The sequence below is a fragment of the Phyllopteryx taeniolatus genome, chromosome 11 (assembly GCF_024500385.1).
Source record: "Phyllopteryx taeniolatus isolate TA_2022b chromosome 11, UOR_Ptae_1.2, whole genome shotgun sequence".
Classification (NCBI taxonomy): domain Eukaryota; kingdom Metazoa; phylum Chordata; class Actinopteri; order Syngnathiformes; family Syngnathidae; genus Phyllopteryx; species Phyllopteryx taeniolatus.
In genome coordinates, this window is record NC_084512.1 from 23,988,276 (window position 1) to 24,009,684 (window position 21,409).

General features: G+C 42.6%; 3 protein-coding genes across 5 annotated transcripts in view; 1 reads left to right on the forward strand and 2 right to left on the reverse strand.

Annotated features, from left to right (window-relative positions):
• mark1 (MAP/microtubule affinity-regulating kinase 1) overlaps positions 1-14,092 on the forward strand; it is a 39,499-nt gene extending 25,407 nt beyond the window's left edge. The window contains exons 5-19 of one of the 3 annotated variants that reach the window (XM_061789928.1): positions 465-530; positions 712-782; positions 2,208-2,264; positions 3,261-3,497; positions 5,290-5,409; positions 5,790-5,889; positions 5,969-6,081; positions 6,684-6,837; positions 8,456-8,637; positions 9,004-9,095; positions 9,173-9,313; positions 9,925-10,176; positions 11,758-11,784; positions 12,264-12,308; positions 12,544-14,092. In XM_061789928.1, the coding sequence (XP_061645912.1) occupies positions 465-530; positions 712-782; positions 2,208-2,264; positions 3,261-3,497; positions 5,290-5,409; positions 5,790-5,889; positions 5,969-6,081; positions 6,684-6,837; positions 8,456-8,637; positions 9,004-9,095; positions 9,173-9,313; positions 9,925-10,176; positions 11,758-11,784; positions 12,264-12,308; positions 12,544-12,889 (2,003 nt within the window). In that variant the 3' untranslated portion in view covers positions 12,890-14,092. The other 2 variants (XM_061789929.1, XM_061789930.1) reach the window with 2 other exon arrangements.
• Positions 12,929-17,512, reverse strand: LOC133485920 (high choriolytic enzyme 1-like). The gene is made up of 3 exons (XM_061790314.1): positions 17,475-17,512; positions 16,350-16,885; positions 12,929-13,050 (listed from the first exon to the last, which is right to left on the reverse strand). Exons 1-3 carry the CDS (start codon positions 17,510-17,512, stop codon positions 12,929-12,931), a joined length of 696 nt encoding a protein of 231 aa, XP_061646298.1.
• A 1,455-nt stretch (positions 17,513-18,967) lies between these two features.
• Positions 18,968-20,849, reverse strand: LOC133485844 (high choriolytic enzyme 1-like). The gene has a single exon (XM_061790155.1). The coding sequence runs from the start codon at positions 19,977-19,979 to the stop codon at positions 19,200-19,202; it is 780 nt and encodes a 259-aa protein (XP_061646139.1). The 5' UTR covers positions 19,980-20,849; the 3' UTR covers positions 18,968-19,199.
• Between the last annotated feature and the right edge of the window lie 560 nt (positions 20,850-21,409).

Below are 21,409 nucleotides of genomic sequence, written 5' to 3' on the forward strand. Positions count from 1 at the left end.
TGAATGATATATAACTTTAGTAATTAACAATGCTAAACTGCAATATAAATTATTTTTATCACAGTATCTTTATGTAAAAATATTTTATGCAATAATCATTTTGTTGTATCGGAATTGTTTTAGGAAATACAAATAATTACTTTTAAATGTGTTATAATAAAAAAAAACTAAACTACATTACAAAGATTTATCATTCGTAAATTTTGAATAACATATATATATATACTACTACTAGTAATAATAATTTATATCTTAGCAAAACGTAAACCTGGTAAGATCCCATCTTCCGGTTTCAAGCGTCTGTAACCTTGAGTGGGGTTACACGCCTTCTGGATGCATTTGACAGGCAGGACAGAGCTTCAAATGCGAAAGTAAATGGGAAACTATATATGTTCTCTGCTGGGTTGTGCTGTTTATTAAAAAAAACAAAAGCTCCTGTTTGTCTGTTTTTTTGCCCTCTGTAGTAAAATTATTTGAGGTGATTGAAACGGAGAAGACGCTGTATTTGGTGATGGAGTACGCCAGTGGCGGTGAGTTGTCGACACTGACTTTTTTGACTTTGTGAATGAGCCTTCGCAATACTCAAACCACGCTACGACCGCACTTTCTCCCCTGAGCCACGCCCCGACTCCTATTTATGAGTTTCTGTCCAACATGCTCTCAAGTCCACACGCCTTGAATACGATCTAATGTTCCTCTGTGTGTTTACAGGTGAGGTGTTTGACTACCTGGTGGCCCATGGTAGGATGAAGGAGAAGGAGGCCAGGGCCAAGTTCAGGCAGGTGAGTCACCGACGGCGTCGAGCGGCATCATGCGCCAAGATCACGCTGTGTCACTCACTGACTGCAGAGGAAAGCTGGAGCGTGCCTTTGCTCACACTCTGCAGCTGCTTGTGCTGACACCCAGTGGTGCGCCATCAGCATTGATCCAATGGGCCCACCCCCTCTGCTCATTAGACAGCAAAACGCAGTGAATGAATGTGCCTTTTATTCACAGTAGTCAAGCCCATTTGACGGATAATCCACTACTTTCACATCCACAATATCCCTATTTAAAAGAGGATGACTCATGCGCTGTTTGTAGGTTACAGCGTGCGTAACAGGTGCACGCGCACGCTCAAAGCATACGTTAGGGAAGTGGGTTTTTTTGGGGAAAAAACTTTTTACACCAAGTACCGTCTCAAAAAATGCATAGCTGTCCAACGACCAGGATATATGTTAGGATTGTTTTACGGCTTTGTGACCTTTACAAATTCAGGGAATTTGTTTTTTTTTTTTTTAAATCCATCAGCTGAACATTACGTGATTCGCCCCCGATTTTTGATCACGGGATCGGATTGGGGTAACTCTAGAAAAAAGATGATGCTATTAAAATGGACTGACCCCAAATGTTAAATGAAAATTAGACTTAAACAAGCAGGTCTTAGAGGTGAAACGATAAATTATTTTACTGTAATTAAAAGTGACAGTTAATCCAACAGAACTGTACTTAAAAAATGTACTGTACTTGAAAAGTACAAAATGTACTGTACTGGATTAAAAAAGGTTTAAACAGAGATTTTATTCTTTAAAAGAATTGATCTAAGCCAATGTGAAATCATGCACAATTTGAACATTAACTCTGGAAGGAGAAAAAGAAAAAGTAGTTAAATCATGATTCAATTAAAATGTATTGACCATAAAAGATCAATTAAAATTCTACTTAAACAAACAAGCAGCACTTACTAATTAAATGCATTTCTTTTAATGTCCTTAAAAGTTAAATAGAACTGAACTGTACTTGTAAAAATGTACTGTACTTAAAGTAAAAAAAAATCTAGTTTACATAAAAAGTAAAAAAAATGTGGATTTAAAAAAAGTTTGAATAGGCCGTTTGCACAGCTACAAATGTAATTCTGTTTAATTGCATTGAATGATTTAAATATCAATTTGATTTGTATTCGGTGATTCTTTCACATACGACTAGGGAGAGCCCACGTCCCACGGTCGGTACTCGTACCACACTGAAAATCACTGCACGAGGGGTTACACAATGACAAGTCAAAACTAGTGCTGAAAGTTGAGTTGAGCTGCTGACGTCATTGATATTTTATCAGTACAGTGCTATAGGCAAAATGTACATGGTAACTGTCATGTGATTGTATTTCCAGCCAGAGAAAAATGTGACATATGTTACATTATTCGAGACCTGTGATGTTTGTTTTTCAGATTGTGTCTGCTGTGCAGTATTGCCACCAGAGGAGGATAGTTCACAGGGATCTGAAGGTGACGATCCAAAGTATCCGATGAATATTATTCAATTGATGAATAAATAGCCTTTTAGGCACCTCATAAACTGTCTTAAAAGTCACCGATTATTATTGTTTTTAGTTTTTGCCAGCGTGTGTCTCCTGGTGAAAATGTATGTTTTTTTTTTAGTGGTCCCCAAGTCGAAACCGCAAAAGTCACAATGTAGCGCCTACTGGAAAGTTTGAGAAATAGAAGTCCTTGACACCAGTTTCACTGATAACATGAAATTGGGTGGACGTGTCTATCATAACACATGAAAAGGCTCAAGGACTCAAAATTGGTGAGGAAGTCATTTATTTTGGCTTGAAACGGCCATTTCGAGGTCTCATACGTTGACAGACTCCAACTAGAGAATTTGCTCCAATGAGCAATGTGTCTTAAGTTGGAAGACCGTTTTCAGGGTTTGCCATGAAAAAGTGCACGCGAGGGTCCGTTCATCGTTGCTCGCGGCTTTAATTTGATATAAACTGAACGAACCTACCCGCCTATACAGCGAAGCCCAAGTTTGTCGTTTATTTGAAGATCCGCGATATAGAGAGACCATATTAAACCTTTTTTTACCACTTACAACACATTTCAACTTATTAAAAACAATTCATATTATTATAACATGCTTTTTAAACTATCCCTTAGTGTCTGTTCTCACTCTCTCACTGTCAAGAAATCGGAGACTATCGTACAGCATCGCTTTGAGGAACCGAAAAGAAGACTCTCTCGCTCTCGAAGCATTCTTGCTTCGAGCTGGTTATTTTTCACACTTTCAACACTGCCATTTAATTTGTCCTAGCGAAAGTCCGCTAACTTAATGCTAACATATAATGCGCAGTGGAAAGTAGTATAGATGATGTAGTAATTTAATTTTTCTTAAACACGCACACACACACACAGAGCAGCAACACATGCAAGCAGAGAGCGTTCAAGAAAAAATCTCTTCCAATAACCACCGAATGTGCCGTCCGTCTTCCCGCTCAGGCCGAAAATCTGCTATTGGATGCAGACATGAACATCAAGATAGCAGACTTCGGCTTCAGCAACGAGTTCACCGTGGGCAGCAAGTTGGACACCTTCTGCGGTTCCCCACCCTACGCCGCCCCGGAACTCTTCCAGGGAAAGAAGTATGACGGACCAGAGGTGGACGTGTGGAGCCTTGGGGTCATCCTCTACACACTGGTCAGCGGCTCCCTGCCTTTTGACGGACAAAACCTCAAGGTGCGAACACGGCACGGGATTACTTGTTATTTGAAACTGCCGACAAAGACATTGATCAAATGAGTGTATCCCACCATGTTCATTGCTCATTCAACCGCATTTGTTGTTATCTGTTCAATTTTTAACACAGAACACGTTATGTATCATAGATTTACCTACAAATGTTATCTCCTCCTTCAGTTTTGACAAATTAATGACATATTTTGTCAAAGAGTAAACAATATACTGTGGTTTTGCGCTACGGAGACCTTTATATTGCTTTTTTGAGCACCACTTTGCATTGAGCCGAGAAAGACCAAACTGAACAAACACACTGTAGTGCTTGGGCCAGGTATTTCCCAACTGGATGTTTTTTTTTTGTTTTAAGCTTACGTGCATCAACATGATTCTGTGTTTCCTGAATGAACAGATTAAGAGCGGAATTTCCTGTTTCTATCATTGGGGCGAGTGAGACTCTCCCGAGGTTTATCCGCCCTACTTCAAAAATGCACAACTGTCAAAATGATTCATGAGGCAGCGGCAGCTTACGGCGTGAAAATGTGATTCACTTTGAATTCATTTTCAACGCTATAGTTATGTTTTAGCCCCCAGTAAGGAGGTTATGTTTGTTTTTTTGTTTTTTTTTATCAGTGTAGGATTTATTTGCTTGTTTGTTTGTGTGCAGGAAGTTATTCCAATAATGTACCTCTAAATTTGGGGCACCATCTAGAGATTGATGACATCATATATATAAAACATTGTTTTTTTGTTTTGTTTTTGTTTTTTACATCAACCCTCATAAAATCCACACTTTTTTATTTATTTTTTTTTCCTCAATGGTGGTCCCTCGACTTACGAGTGACCTGGCTTTTTCGAGATATGAGCTGTCACTTGGCCAATATTTATCTATTTATGTTTTGTTTTAAGCAAGCAAAGATTTGATGCCATGGGTGTCAAACTCAAGGCTCGGGGGCCAGATACGGCCCGCCATATCATTTTATGTGGCCCGCGAAAGCAAATCACACTCGTCAACTTCTGTGATTTTTGCTAAAATCTGTACCCAAATTCCAAATTGTCATAATAATAAACAATAATGTTGAGATATTGCATTTTTCTGTTACTCAACCCTTCTTCTACGGTAACTTAAACAATACTTGACCAAACTATTATCCTTCTGATTTCAAAACGACTTATCCCTCAATTTGTTGTGTAATGGTAATAATATGTTTTGGTGATTAAACATTTATATGGTTTCACTGTTCTAACGGCCCTCTGAGGGAAATCATAACTACGATGCGGCCCGAGACAAAAAAAAGAGTTTGATAGCCCTGCTTTAAGCTAAAGATAGTTGAACAAAAACAGTGCAGCAAAACATGTAGACCTGTGAACTCACAGGCATATATTCTTTATCCTCTGCAAAAAACGACACATTTTGGTGCAGCTTACATGAGACATTCTTCTGTGTGTATAAATTTTGTAAGCGTCATACTTCATTCTGGTGGCCAAGCCGCACACACCAGACGGAGCAGCACAGTGTCAAGCATTAATATTATGATGCACAACTGTTACATTTTTTACATTCTATTTAATTATCACTACATGTTTTTATAACACAATTTTTCTTGAAAACAGATTACAAAATTGTTTGTTGGAACGGATTAATTTCCATTTGAATTCAACTGATAATTCAAGGCACCCACTGGAGGTGGATTTTTGAATAGTGAGCCGCGAATAGGCGGGGTTGACTGTATCCCGTTTGATGTTTGTATGTTTGTGTCGTCGCTAACTTGCCTCCATGTTGCTCGCACTTCAGGAGCTGAGAGAGCGGGTCCTGCGGGGAAAGTATCGCATCCCCTTCTACATGTCCACAGACTGTGAAAACCTGCTGAAGAAACTACTGGTGCTCAACCCGGTCAAACGTGGCAGTTTGGAGGTACTTTTGCATTGTTACCTTTAACGGCATGCCGATTTGCTCAGTATTTTGTATTTTTTTTTGTGAGCATTCAGATAAGATTAGGCACTTGGATCGTGCCTGTTGTGTTTGTGTGGGTGGGAAAAGTTAGCTGGCTTAATGAATCATTGCAAACATTATGTTGTTGTCAGTTCACAGTCAATACTGTACCACCCCTGCACTCGCTCCACAAACCAGGCCAAAGCTCCATACTAATAACAATTGATCAGTTTGTTATTCAGCTCTGCTAACGATTAGAATGGTTCAAAATGGTGTTGCACCCAGCCCTGAGTCATGATTATGTGGAAATAGAAACCTTCACGAGTGAAATAAACAATGTTTGAATTATCTTTGTTTGTTAGCAAATCATGAAAGACCACTGGATGAATGTGGGTCACGAGGAGGAGGAGCTGAAGCCGTACATCGAGCCCGAGGCCGACTTCAGCGACTCGTCCAGAATAGGTGTGTTTTGGCGTACGCGGAGGTCATTGTTGAGGTGGTCTGTGCCAGGGTAACACATTTATTTTTCTGTTACGGACAGAGCTCATGGTGACCATGGGCTTCCCTAAAGATGAGATCACAGAGTCCTTACAAAGCCAGAAGTACGATGATGTCATGGCCACTTATCTGCTGCTGGGAAGAAAAGCACCAGAGGTCAGCTTCTTTCTCTCATCTCAGCATCATCGCTGGTGTCAACGCATTTCAAAATGCTCTAGAACGGCTGGCAACGTGGCCGTTTGAGGGCATTTTGACTGAACTTTCACGATCCTCAGAATATTGTGTTCTGTGACAATCGAAGCACCAAACCTACCAAAAGAAAGAGTAGACTCTTTCTCTCTAGCTTTTTCTGTTCTTCACTAATGAGAAGTAGTACATGGGTTGGTTTCATCCAAAACAACAGTTTCTGACCAAAAAATAAGAGAGAAGATAAGCTTTTTTTGTGAAAAGAAACAGTGACTTTGGCTCTGTTCACACTGCAGGTAAATTTAGGGTTTTTTTGTGGTTTTTTTTGTTTGTTTTTATGCCCAATGTGAAAAGTATCAGATTTTTTATTCCCCCCCCCCCCCCCCATGTCAATGTGAACATTACAATTCCTATTGTTTTATATCTGACCCAAGCCTCTTTTGTATGTGGATATATACTTGTTTTTTTGTTGTGCGTCACACGTGATTTTATTTCCTGATAATTGTTTCATCATTCTGAGTTCCACTATAGGCTATACAATATGTGACCATGTAACAACTCTTCCATGCCAGTTCGAAGGGAGCGAGCCCCTGACCAACAGCGTCCTGGCCCAGCGGCAGCGGCCCACCAGCGACATCAACAACGGCTCCAGTATTTCTCCCGCCCATCCCAAAGTCACGCGCAGCATCTCGGCCAATCAGAAGCAGCGCCGCTACAGTGATCATGGTGGGGATGATGATGGTGGTGGGCATGGTGGTGGTGGTATCATAAAGAAGCAAAGTAGCTTCCCAGCTCTGAGAGTGCTGCTGGCTGAATGCCGTGTGGGGGGAAGTTGCTGACAACTATTGCCCAGTTACAATGCAACTGTGTTGCGGAATAGGTGAAAATCTGCACTTGAGACCATATTTTAAAAACAAAAAAAAAGTAAAATAAAAAAATACTTTTACTCCTCCCACACACTTAAACTTCGGAAAGCACACTTTTCAAAGAATTCCATAGCACCTGCTCTCAATCTCTTGCTGGCACACCAAATATGAGTGTAATATAATAAAAGTACAATATACTTTGTTGGTCACTCCCAGTTGAAATTGACTTTAAAACTGAAAGATAAAACAAAAGAGAATTAAACATCTATATTTAAAACAAAGCTGCTCAACCAAACAATGCGAAACACCTTAGATGTGTTAACGAAATTAGCATCGATGTTGCAGTAATTTTTTTATTAACCCGTTTCACCTGTTTCATTCCAGTTGTCGGCAGCAGTGAGAATCACCCTAAGAGGCTAATTGGTTTATGTGCAAATTAACGCTCCCCTGTAGTCTTCCAGAAATTTTAATTTGGCAATTTTAATTTTTTCAATAAATATTATGATGTTGAATATCAAAGCACCTTTCCTAAGCATTTCTAAAATTCAAACAACCTCTCCTTTAAGTACTTCCGGGTCATCTCGCTCAGAGAGGATAGGAAAGAAAAGCTAAGCAAAACCCCCAATCCTAAGAGGGTTGGAGCAGACTTGGGGTCATCAAGTGAAGGGTTACCTAACCCTAACCCTCTCTGCTTCGGGGGAACATTGAATAACCTTCTCCGCCTGTTCTTCTTGCTGTAATTCCGCTACATGTTTTCGAATAAACCTCCGTGCTGCCCGGCATGTTACAGCACAATGTGGTACTACACCAAAGGCGCGCAAGTCTAAATCTGGACTTGCCGGTTAGTTTAGGAGTACAGCGAATGTTTAGTCCACTGTAGTTTATGTCCATGTATAAATTCTTATGTCAAAGCAGCTTCTTCCTGTCATGTGGGACCGTTGTGTCTGGCGACATCTGCTGGCTGGCTGCTTTGTCACAGCTCCCTCAGGAGCAGCACCTCAAAACCTTTGCTTTTGCAACACATTGGAAAGTAGTGTGTTCTTTGCACATTTAATACTTTGATGAGATATGTAACTTGTGGCTTTGATTGTTTATGGTAACTATGGGTCTCATTCACTGTTTTTTAAAAATTGGATTCCTACAAAGTTCACAAAGAAAACTCTTAAATACATGAAGAAGTCCCCAATTGCTCACAGTTATGGTCCAACTTCCATTTTCATTGCACTGCAGTGCTGTTCCAAATGCCTAATTCCAAGTTAATGCCGGCATCTGGTTTCTTTGCTACATGTGCGGAGATGGCTAAGAAGTAACTAACATAAGTAAAGTAAGTAAACCTGGACCATCACCAGGCGAGTATGAGGATTTATTTTTGAAGGGACCCATCCGGTGAATGAGGCCTCATATCGAACCAGTATCCGCTGCTGTTTTTGTTTTTGTTTTGTCCTGTCAAATTATTGCCTCCGTCTGACTCTTTTTAGTGGGTCCCTCCGTGCCACCGGCGGTGTCGTACACGCGGCGCGGCCAGGCCATGAGCGTGGAGAGCGACCACCGAGAGGAGTGGGACGGAGCCCGCCGGCTGGAGCTCAGCACTTCCAAGGGAGACGTTTCCGCCTCGCCACTGGGAGTGCAGGAGAGGAAGAAAACCACAAGTGGTGTCGGGGTGAGGACCCTTAAGTACGCTCGAAAGCAGGGGTGGGCAATTCGTTCGCTGAGAAACTGCAACTGTTGTCGAAGGCAACACCGTGCTAACCTCAGTTGTCTTCAATAGAATGACTTTAATCACTTTTCATACTACAGCCGATGTTTTAAGTAACAGCTGAAATTTCTTAACTGTCCTACAAAAGTTTTTAAAAAGTTAAACGCTGACGCAAAAATTTCAATAAGAAATGGCTTTGGCGCCATCTTGTGGTATCAGTGAATCCAGAATTCAGGAGTAGCGACTCGCGAATATGCGCGGGAACACTGCGGCCATTGTTTGTCTCTCAATGCATCGTTCATATGTCCTTGTTTGTGTTTATCGCCACAGACCAACGGATCTATGACTCGCAGGAACACGTACGTGTGCGAGCGAGCTTCCACTGAGCGCTATTCGGCCATTCCTAATGGCAAAGACAGCAGGTGACCGCACTCACAGTTTGCACACAACAGAGCTCTGCCGCAGTGTCATTTTGAAACCGTGGGCCCTGTCACCCCAGTTTAACCGAGGTGTCGGGCAGCACGCCGTCGACCGCAGTGACCTCCACGCGGCCTCGTCACATCAAGTCCATGTCATCTTCAGGACACCCTTCAAAGAGCACACTGCCCCCCATCGATGACAACACAGAGTTGAAATCCAGGTGGGCGCTTACTTTTTACCCGAAAAGCTGACATGTTCATTCACACTGTGGTACCTTGACGAACGAATTTTAGAAAAATGCCAGTTTTGTCCTTTATACAAACATAGAGTACTTCAAGTGCGAGTGACAATAAACGGCTAAAAGCAAACACTTGTTTGCAGAATTCTTCCCTATCTGCCAAACTGCTGCTTGTTGTGAAGTTCGCTGGCATCATCAAATATTTGCTCGCAACTCCAAACCCCAAAAAATAAAATAAATCAGCCTCGTGATTGATCGTATCTCGAAAAACTACCACTGTGGTTCCTTGGCACCGAGACATGGTCTTGAACGCCATCTTCTGGTGTCCTATGGCTTTTCAGAGATAGATGCAGTGGATGTGTCACCCACTCGCAAAAACGCCGTTCCACAAATAGACGCCTCCATTTCAGCATTAGGGGAAAAAAACGGCATCCCACACATGCGTTAGTCTTGCTCCAATTTTGTGTGAATTATGGAGGATCGGTTCCACAAAAAAAACACAAAGCATAAAATCAGCCAAGCACCAGCTAATACGTCAACAAACTTATAAGTCAAGGTGGCACTGTTATCATGTTTTCTTTTTTCGCCCCCAGCTCCTCTCCAAGGGGTCCCTCCACCTCTCCCTCCGCACACAGTATTAGCACCCCCGAGAAGAACCGCTTCCCGCGGGGCACCACCAGCCGCAGCACCTTCCACGGCGCCCAGCTGCGAGACCGCCGCAGCGCCACCTACAACGGGCCGCCGGCCTCGCCCACGCTGTCCCACGACACGGGCGCCTTGGCGCAGCAGCGACGGGGCACCTCCACCGGCATCATCAGCAAGATCACCTCCAAGTTTGTCCGCAGGTCAGCGGGGTGGATTGACACCGATAATTTAACGCAACAGCATTATGACCAAAATGTATGCTACAGATCTTGTATTGGATCTTAAGAGGTCCGCTTAAAGATACCAACTCATTTCTCTCTCACGACCAAAAATGTCACCTTCCAAAAAACTGCTGATAGGACCGAGACCTGCCTCATATTGCAAAAAAAAAACAGCGAGTAATTGACGCCCCCTCCTCCCCTCCATTTTTTTTAACTGTAACTACACCAGGCTAAACTTAGTTTTGCCCTGACATACGACCATGATTTTAGTCTCTCTTGACACCAATTAACCCTTTCCTGTTAGCCAGGGCTTTGGTGACATCTTGTGGCACCTTAGGGCATTACACAAAGAGCATGAAAACTGTGAAATATTCAACAAATAGCTGAGGGGTAAGTTCACTGTAGTCCAAATTGAAACCTTGACATGAACCATTGCATAACAGTGGAACCTCAGTTTCCGCCGGTGTGCAACCGGTCCGTACCAAACTCATTTCCTGGAATCCAGTGCCCGCGCAAAGTGTTCCACGCCCATGAAGAACTTTGTTGAGCCTTTTCTTGCTGAGCTTGTGAACGTGTAGTCATGTCGCATTGCATCATGGACGTGTCGGCCATTTTCCGTCTGTTTAGTGTCCTGCCACGGTCTGTATTTCAGTTCACGTCCTATTTTGTCAGACAGATTTAATTACGGTCCGACATTGCTGTGTTATGGGGTGCAGCAGTTCTTTTGCAATGCTGAATACTTACTGACTGAACTCCACTTTATTCTATATATTTGCTCAACTTCTTTTTTTGATGGAGGGTGCGAAGAGACTATAACATGGTCAAAGGGACCACGACTTGTATTGGCTTAAATGCGTACATAATATTCACATAAAGCTAGAAGTGATGTTTTCTGTTCGTTGAGCCATTTTGTCAGTCATTTATATTTATTTCACATTGTTTTCTGTACGTTAAGCTACAGTTAGTCTCTTAGTCTAGTTTTTTTTTTTTTTTTGGTTCATATTTTTGGCTGTCTGGAATGATCATCATTTTTTTGTTGTTAGGAACGAATGTGTGTGTGTGTGGGGTTTTTTTTTTTTTTTTTAGCGTTGCCATTTTAGACAGAAAATTTCAATTCAACCTATATTCACTTAACACCGCCGAAATGGCTTGAAAATACCCTGAATGGCACAAAATGTCTGCAGTAGCTTCATTCTCATATTGTTGGCATCGGGGTGAAACCACCTATGTCCAAATTTGGTCAATTTCATATTTTTTCAAAAAACGATACTATTGGTCAGTCCTCACGTGGGTGTGTTATTTTTACAAACGATTGACCAATATAAAGTGTTGAAAATGTCTTGCTCTTCTTGACAATGCAAGGTTAACGGCTCAACAAACAACAAAAGTTTTTTGGGGGGGATTTTCTGAAAAGCGATGGTTTCCGCCCGACCCCATTGTATGTAACACGAGACTAAAGGGCTCCGTAAAAATAGCGTCATTCAAAAAAAACGGCATACTTCACCGACCCCTCTTTGGCTCACGAATTTCTTTTCTTCTCTTCCCCTCCCCTTCGCAAAGAGCTCTATCTTTCAGGTCCACTCGGAGGTAGGAGAACACTTTGTGCCCCTCTTGCCCAAACAGCAACAATTAAACCAAGAGTGTGACTAACTCCTTCTGCCCCACTGTACCACATCCTTTGCCTACTGACACCTACCTGTTGTCATGCTGTTTACGTCCCCATCCCACCCACAAATTCACACCTCACAGATGCTTCTCATGTTGTTGGCTCTCCTCCTCCTCCTTAACCCCCCCGCCCCCCACCCGTGCGTCACGATGCCGGGAGAAAAGAATCAAGCCCGACGGAGTCTTTTAATGTGACGCTGTTGACCAACGTGGAAGAGTCCGTAGACCAGTTAGCTTCATTGTGTGCTCACACAGGAGTGCGGATTCTTTCCTGGCATGACGCCTGAAGCCCCTCGCTGTGTCACACTGATGCAGATGCTGATGCTGATGCTGGTGGTGGAGTGCGTATCCATGGAGGTGGTGGGAGTAACAATGTATTGTTCTTCCTGGTTTGATTTCAGGGTGCCCAGTGAGGGAGAGGCCAGTGCTAGGACAGAAACACCCAGGTGAGGTTTGGCATTCAAATCAAGCTCCATATCTTCAGCTCCTCTATCTTTATATTAAACAGTTTGTTTCTTCAATCTAATTCATTGTGCGGCTCCTTAGGCAGTATATAATACCGTCATGCAGACACAAACTAAGAAAACCAAACTTCTACTAACATCCATGGCAGTAAATGAAATAATGTCATGTATGATGTTTAGAATTTTGTCTAACCTCAACACTCGCGCGTGGTTTCAGGAGCGCGTCGGGCGACCCCAAGGAGGACGGCGGGCGGGACTCCAAGCCACGCTCGCTGCGCTTCACCTGGAGCATGAAGACCACCTCGTCCATGGAGCCCTCCGAAATGATGCGGGAGATCCGCAAGGTCCTGGACGCCAACAGCTGTGACTACGAGCAGCGCGAGCGCTTCCTGCTGTTCTGCGTGCACGGTGACGCGCGCCAGGACAACCTGGTCCAGTGGGAGATGGAGGTGTGCAAGCTGCCTCGCCTCTCCCTCAACGGCGTGCGCTTCAAGAGGATATCGGGCACGTCCATCGCCTTTAAGAACATCGCCTGCAAAATTGCCAATGAGCTCAAACTGTGATGCAAAAAAGCAACAACAACAGCAACAAAAACCATGGGCTCATCTCAACACTGGATTCATGCACTGTACGTCCTCGCTGCGCATTATCAGGGTGGCCTCGGCTGGTAGCGTGCAATACTGGCCACGAATGTACTGCACGGAGGAGATCGCCTCGTTCGACCCTGTGTGACGGATTACAGCGACATCCTTTTCATTTGTTTGAAACTGTCCGTCCAGGCCTGTGTGTGTGTGTGTGTGTGTGTGTGTCTCTCTCTCTCTCTTTCAAGGGACACGTAACATGCAGTACGCAGCTGAACACCCTGCAATAAATATTTTTGAGTTTGTTTTCTAAATGACTACTACCCGATCTGACGCTGAATAACTAAAACTAGCCGCTTTTTCCACCCGTGTTCCGTGCATATGTAGAGCAGGCTGGAGCTCATACTAAAAACTATGTAAAAAGAATTGTACTGTATGCATAACATCTGCAGGTACTGTATATTGATTTTTGAGTTGTGTACAGATTTTCTTTCATGGGATTTCTTGTTTTTGTTCCTAATATACTGTACGTGACATCTCTTAGAGGATTATTATCCTTTTTTTGGTCTGTGTTTTTTTTTTTTTTAATTTTATTTTATTATTTTTTTTTTAAAGAAGCCACCCTTTGAGAATAGTGTTTTTCATTTTATTTAAAGAGCACTAAATTATTTTGCGGAATATGAAAGGGATACATTCCCTTACCTTTCGTGTTCTATTTTGTTTGCCTGTGGAGGACATTTAAAAAAACAAAAAAAAAACACTAAGTTGCACCACATAGTAGTAAAACTGAAAATGTGTTCACTTTATTTTTTCTGGGCAGTAGGGGTGTGAAGTGGAGGGCCCTGCTGCACTTTGCACAAGTTTTCTCAGTATGACAGTATGCACCTGTTGTTTCTTCCCTTCCTCCAATAAAATTTGCTCATCCTCAGTTCCATTAAAAGCGGGATTTGAATCTGTTCGCCAAGAAGCATGAGAAGTCAAAACAAAAAGAAGAAGATAACGTTCGTTGTCGTTCCTGCATCTCCACCAGTGTGAAACTTGTGTATCTCCTTTTGTTTTTTGTTTATTTTTTTGTTCATCCAGCAAATTTTATTGTATTTATTCCATTACATTGTAATGTGCTGCTTTGTAGAAATGAGGTGTGCACTTTGTTGGAGAAAATAAAAAGGATTTTATTTGTTTGTACTCATTTCATTTGATTGCTTATAGACCAATAAAGAGATGCGCTGAATTATTTTGAGATAGTGGTGTGCTTCAACGCTATCAGAAGCGCTGACCTACATTTCCAACCTATATTCTAATACTTCTGTGAAATTGTATGAATTTTTTCCCCAACAGTCTACTCTCTTTCAATTTGTTGTGTTTCTTATGGCTACACTGTTTTCAGTAGGCCGGCCAGGGGCTTCAGAATCATTCGTGGTGGCCCATGTAACTTACACTATATTAACAATAGGAATGTTTACAAAACCAATCAGATTTCACAATTGCCTCACAGGTCCAGTCAGGTGGCCCAAAATAATGGCAACATTTTTCCATCCTCTGATAGGTTGGTCAGAGCAAAACTGTTCGACGTGTAGTGATCTGCACACATTAATACATTTAAAAAATGTAATATATAGTGAGTGTGATGTATTTTTATTTTGCCATGTTATGCGATAAATATTGATTGTGAACTGCTCCAAATGTTGTAGCCTGCAGTACTTGGCACAGCTGCGTGCGGTTGTATTGCATTTATGTCTCGCATTGATGGTTTTTATAATTGCAACCTGATCGTGGAAACAATAAGAGGTGGATTAACTTGGGTAAATCCCCACTGAAGGCCCAGTTACCAAATGCTACTGGATTTTAAAGCACTATGAGCTAATAATAGCTTATTAAAACTAAAATAAAATACTGAAAACACTGTAAAATGGGAGCTGCAGACACCTTTTAACTGGTGTTCAACATGTAAACACTCTTACACCAAATAGATATAACTTTTTATTTAAGCAAAGCAGAAAAACAAAAAAACAAAAACCATCCAAACTCCTGTATTCCAAAAAAAGGTCGGATCTCAAAAATCGCCTTGGTTTTGTTGTGGAGTTTGCGTGGAGTACCGAGACTGACCTGTGGTAGGCAGCATGGTGCCACGCGGCATCCACACTACACTGCCGATACTAGAGAAGAATAAGAATAAGAAGAATAAGAATACGAAGAAGAATACAAAGAAGAAGAAGAAGAAAAAAAAGCAAAAAGCCTGAGGCGGGAGCTAGGCTAGCAGTTAGTGTAGCTCCTAACTCCATTCGCAAGTCTTCTTCTTTGTCCCTTGTCGTTTCTGTTGTCAAAAATGACAAACCCTGGATGACACGTTAAATCAAAAAACGCCGTGGGTACCCAAAATGCTTAATGAACTACAAGAACAACAAACAGTATTGCGCATGCGTAATTCAATCGGCCATTCAGGAACTATATCTAGGGTACATCTTGAGGGACAAACGCACAAACAACAGCGAGGAAAGACATTTCATTGGTCTCATGTCAACAAATTCACTGTTTTGGTAGGTTATACGGTAATATTATTCACCTCTGCGCTCCATACAATTTTATCATTGTCATTATTACTTATTTATCTCGTAGTTTATCTTTTAAACGTATCTTTACCTGGCTGTAACAATCTAAATTGTCTCTGTTCATGTTTTTTTGTATTTTTTTTTAACATATCTATTTCAACATGATTAAAGATAGTCATCAAGGCAATGCATAATTATTGTATACGTTTACACATTTGTTGTAAAAGTTATATATGATTGACTGTGTGTCATCAATTATTAATGTTATTATGTCGGTGAATTACTGTTTGTAATTTTCCACAAAGAAGTACAGCTATACGGGGGGTAAACGCTCTGGAAAAGCATCTATAATAATAACTACAAAAAAATGGAATTTGGATGGAAAGTATCTTGATCATTGGTAATGCTCCTTGATTCATGTAAGACAAGTGCAGAAAATCTACTTAAGTAGAGTAAAGAAGCATTGGTACTTTGTGACTTCCCACCACTGTTAATCACCCCCTTAGGGACATAGTTTCCGAGGTTTTAGCCAGAGGGCAACTGGGGCCAGGGTCCCGGTACCACTGAATTTGGACAGTACAGTAATTATTAAAATCGTGAGCTAGCGCTGACACAAAAGGCACGTGGCTCAACATTCGAGTCGAATCTGTCGTACCTATTTTAAAGGGTTCAACAGACAGCAAGGTGCATTTTTATCTATTTTGAAGTCTCAAGGCAACAACGCTTGGCAACCTCGACGTAACAGACAAAGTCTGGCCTTCAAAATGAAGGCACACATGGTGTTGTCTGTCAGACTTTGCATATTTGTTTCTTTCCCTTTCATAACGTGGGATTTTATGGCACACAAAGAGTTAAAAAGTGTTGAGATTGCAATAACTTTATGAAGAACACACTGAAGAACAACCCGCCGCGGTTGATGGACACCACCTGCTTGCCGCCCTGCCGTCCCAGAGCCGAGTAGCAGCCGCCTTTGTAGTCGTACTCGTCGCTCCGGGGCACGAAGCGGATGCAGGTGCTGCCGTGGAAGGACCTCATGGCCGTCTCGATCTTCCGCTTCTCCCATTCTGGGAACTCCCTGCTCACCACGTAAGGGATGGTCACGTAGCCGTTGGCGGCTCTGTTCCACAGGCAGCTCTGGTACCGGCACTTCATGGCGTTCCTGGTTTTGGGAACCAGCGGGTCTCCTTCCAGGAGGATCACCTCACTGCCATTGTTGATGGTGACAATTGTGGTGGAGATGTCGACCGTGTCTTCCCCGTCTTGCTCTTGGAATTCTTCATCCTGGTAAGCCTGAGCGAGACCAAGCAGCAGGAGCATCAGCGGGCCGGCAAAGCGACTCCTCTTCGAGTTTCTATGGAGAGACTCTCTGAAGATTGATGTCCTGCTTGAGTCAAGTCTGCCCTCTTTATACTCTGCTCTACAGGTGTGGCTACAGGAAGATTATGGGTTGGGGTCCACGTTGCTAGGCCTATGTAAACCTCTCAAGGGTGGACTCCACTGACAATCCTTCTGGATCACAATGCTTTGTTATTCTTGTCAAAAAAGGTAAACATGATTTACTGGGTTTGACAAGTTTTGTAGAACACTCAAACCAAGAATTATGTATACAGCACAGCTGATGATTTATACAGGGAGGTCCTCAGATTACGACGGCATGATCCGAATTTGTCGGAACGCGCCTCAGTCTATCAATAACCGATGCTGATGTCATAATTATCCTTATTATATTATATAATATATATATATATCTATCTATTATAACGATCCTTTTCTCCTTCTTCAGTGTCCAACCTGGCATACATGTCATCATATGCCTCTTGTTTGGCCTTTGCCACCTCTACCTTTGCCCTGTGTCGCATCTCAATGTATTCCTTTCGCCTCTCAGTGTCCCACTTCTTCTTAGCGAACCTTTTTCCTCGTATGATTTCCTGTACTGTGAGGGTCCACCACCGAGTCTCCTTCTCTCCTTTGCTGCCAGCAGATACACCAAGTACTCTCCTGCCTGCCTCTCTGATCACCTCGGCTGCAGCGGCGCTGTCTTCTGGACGCTCCTCATGTCCACCGAGAGCCCGTCTCACCTCTTCCCGAAAAGCTGCACAACACTCGTCCTGTCTCAGCTTCCACCACATGGTTCTCTGCTCTGCCTTTTGTCTTCCTAATCTTCCTCCCCACCACCAGAGTCATCTTCTTTGCTGTCTAGCCACACTCTCCCCTACCACTACCTTACAGTCGCTAACCTCCTTCGGATGACATCGTCTGCACAAGATGCGCTTCTGCCTCCGCTCTCGTAGGTCACCCTATGTTCCTGCCTCTTCTGGAAAAAAAGTGTTCACTAGAGCCATTTGCATCCTTTTTGCAAAGTCTACCACCACCTGTCCCTCCGAGTTCCTTTCCTGGATGCCGTACTTACCCATCACTTCTTCATCACCAATATTTCCTTCACCAACATTATCCATTCGAATCTGCACCAATCCCGATCAGTACTCAGCGAGCATGCTTTCTCGTGGCGGCTGGCCACATATTCTCATGCCGCCGTGCAAGCTAGTTCAATACGCGTCGGTACTGTCGTCATTTGAGGACCCCTCTCTAATTTGGGATGTAAATATGAGTTGATACTGAAATTTTGATACTCTGATACCAGACTTCATGATGCTGGAATTTGAAAAGTCATTATCAGAAGGTTATTATTTTAACAATACCGTTTTTGTTTTTGTTTTGGTCATGTTTGTAGTTTGCAGTGCTGTAAAGCCACACTCTATCATACTGTAAACTGTTTCAACACTCATGGAGCTAAAAGAGGTAATCAGAAAAATAGAAACACAGAGACAGTGCAATGTGGTGTCTGAAGTCAATAACATTTATACGGAACGACTGAGTTCACCTGATTAGGACACGAACAGTACAACATTTACATTATATACATGTTCAAATGTTTTATATTGCGGGTCAGATGTACACACTTAAAATAAAACAATAAAAAAATACAGACAATATACTTTAGAAAAAGAAACTAGGATGAAATGCATGCTGACTTTTATGTTGTCTTTTTTGAATGTACAACGCCTCCCCAGCTCCGTGCAGTACATGCCCACACTTGGTATTTGCATCTACTCACCTGGCAGCAACACAAAGGCGTGCATCAATGTGTAATTCTGACAGTTTATTTGCAAATGTCACTCATTCGCGCCGTTTCATTAACTGTATGTCATACAAACACAAGGAGCAACCTTATGCATTTTTTGTGTTTCTATTTTTATCAAGAAGTGATGTGACTTTCAAAATGTTTGCGTGGTTATATTTACAAGCTGTAATGGCAAATATAAATTTGCTGTCTACTTTGTCGTGTTTCATAATTTATAAAAAAAAAATTGTTCCCGTATATTGGAGGTCACCGAGCTGTGATGGACTAATTTCTCTGTAGGTATTCGTCACCTTCTTTTTTTTTTCTAAACATTCATTTGTTTTTCAACAAACATTTTATGTATGAGAAAGGAAAAAATATTGTACAAATTGTTTTGCTTGACTGATTGGTGTATCTGATTGTTTTTTTTGTCCCAACATCCCTCACTGCGAACCAAGTAACCTCTCCCAGGGACATCATGTTGTCTGTCCGACTTTTCCTGCATATTTGTTTCTTTTTTTTTCTTCATATTGAAGGCTGTTGTTGCATGTAAAGAGGCAAAAAGTGTTGAGATTGCAATGACTTTATTAAAGAACACACTGAAGAGATCACAAATGTTGTTTTAACAGCCGTAGAGCACGTTGATCCTCTCGATGTCCCAGTTGGACATGCCCTGCCTCTGGCCGATCTGGACGCGGGCGTCGGGGATGGGAGTGATGGTGTCCCTCCCGTTGGTGCTGAAGGCCGTTCTTCCGTAGTGCATGATGGAGCCGTAGTCGTACGGGGTGTTCAGGTTGTTCGTGTCCTGCATGTCGAAGTTGTGGGCCATCGCCGGGTCGATGTTCTCCCAGTTGATCCGCACGTAGCCGTCGCGGTCGCTCCTGTTCTGCTCGTGATGGAAGGCCAGAGCGTGGTTGAGTTCGTGCTGGATGATGCCGTGGTAGAGGCACCCGCCGCGTTTGATGGACACCACCTGCTTGCCGCCCTGCCGTCCCAGAGCCGAGTAGCAGCCGCCTTTGTTCTCCACGCTGATGTAGTCGTACTCGTTGCTCCGGGGCACGAAGCGGATGCAGGTGCTGCCGTGGAAGGACCTCATGGCCGTCTCGATCTTCCGCTTCTCCCATTCTGGGAACTCCCTGCTCACCACGTAAGGGATGGTCACGTGACCGTTGGAGGCTCTATTCCACAGGCAGCTCTGGTAAAGGCACTTAATGGCGTTCCTGGTTTTGGGAACCAGCAGGTCTCCTTCCAGGAGGAACACCTCACTGCCATTGTTGATGGTGAGAATTGTGGTGGAGATGTCGACCGTGTCTTCCCCGTCTTGCTCTTGGAATTCTTCATCCTGGTAAGCCTGAGCGAGACCAAGCAGCAGGAGCATCAGCGGGCCGGCAAAGCGACTCATCTTCGAGTTTCTATGGAGAGACTCTCTGAAGATTGATGTCCTGCTTGAGTCAAGTCTGCCCTCTTTATACTCTGCTCTACAGGTGTGGCTACAGGAAGATTATGGGTTGGGGTCCACGTTGCTAGGCCTATGTAAACCTCTCAAGGGTGGACTCCACTGACAATCTGTCTAGTACACAATGCTTTGTTATTCTTGTCAAAAAAGCTAAACGTGGTTTACTGGGTTGGGCAATTCACATTAAAGAAAGGTTACGCATACTGCGCAGCAGCCAAACTTTACTTTGGATAGTCAACATTAATGTTTGGGGCATTAATAAAGAAATATCGATATTATGATGCTTGCCTTCACAATACTGGAATCATGACTCAGGATGAAAAGACATTCATGTTGGACAGATTGCTAGAGAAATGTCGTACTCCTATAGTAGCTTTCATAATACTGGAATCATTACTCAGGATAAAATATTAATATTTTTGTACTTTTAAAAAGACAAGCGTTTCAGATGGTTATTAGTGTATGAAGTCAGCTTCATTTATGGCCATGTGGCTGATTTCACCATCTAATTTGGACCTAACTGTAACTCTTGCTAAGTGGTATATCATGTACGTGAGTCACATGCTGAAAAGTCAGTTCGTGTTGTGTTGCGGGTCAAACTGACCCATTTTAAAAGTTTAGCAGTCCAGAAGAAATGGGCTGAATGATTTGATACACAAGCTGTGAGGATGATGACACTTTGAAATTTGAAGTCTACTGTTAATCTTTTTTTCGTTTTCCCCTTAAATAGATATCATTCTTGGTATCTGAGATATCAGTTTCCCCTTGGTTAGGCACAGTAATTTGTGGTATTGTCCATAACCTTCGGGGCATTTTCTTTCCAGAACATTTTGTTTGAACTCTAAATTGTTCTCCTGTTGTGCACTCAATTGCCTCAAGACACAATTAATGAATCAAGTCCACACAATCAACAGAATCCATAGGTGGAAATAGTCAGCGATCAAAGTTTTTATTGAAATCCTAAAATGCTCGTCAATGATGTGCTGCTACAACTCATAGATGCGTTACAACTTGACTCTGCACCAAAGTGATTAATAGAGGGAAGAGATCACAAATGTTGTTTTAACGGCCGTAGAGCACGCTGATCCTCCCGATGTCCCAGTTGGACATGCCGATCCGGACGCGGGCGGATTATGGGTTGGGGTCCACGTATGTAAACATCTCAAGGGTGGACTCCACTGACAATCTGTCTAGTACACAATGCTTTGTTATTCTTGTCAAAAAAGCTAAACGTGGTTCACTCGGTTGGGCGAGTTCATATCGAAGATGCAGCTGACTAACTATATTTTGGATAGTCAACACTACTGTCAGAAGGATTGAGACTGCAATATTGATAATCTGGTTGATTAGATGGATAATATGACTTTCAACATGTT

Bases quoted from the DNA above. Each gene is read 5' to 3' on its own strand.
- LOC133485844 (XM_061790155.1), bottom strand. From the start codon at position 19,979: ATGAGTCGCTTTGCCGGCCCGCTGATGCTCCTGCTGCTTGGTCTCGCT.
- LOC133485920 (XM_061790314.1), bottom strand. From the start codon at position 17,512: ATGAGGAGCGTCCAGAAGACAGCGCCGCTGCAGCCGAG. The intron at 16,886-17,474 runs GTGATCAGAGAG...ATCTTCCTGTAG, and splicing joins ACAGCGCCGCTGCAGCCGAG to CCACACCTGTAGAGCAGAGT. The intron at 13,051-16,349 runs GTGTGTTCTTCA...TCCGTCACACAG, and splicing joins CCGCGGCGGGTTGTTCTTCA to GGTCGAACGAGGCGATCTCC.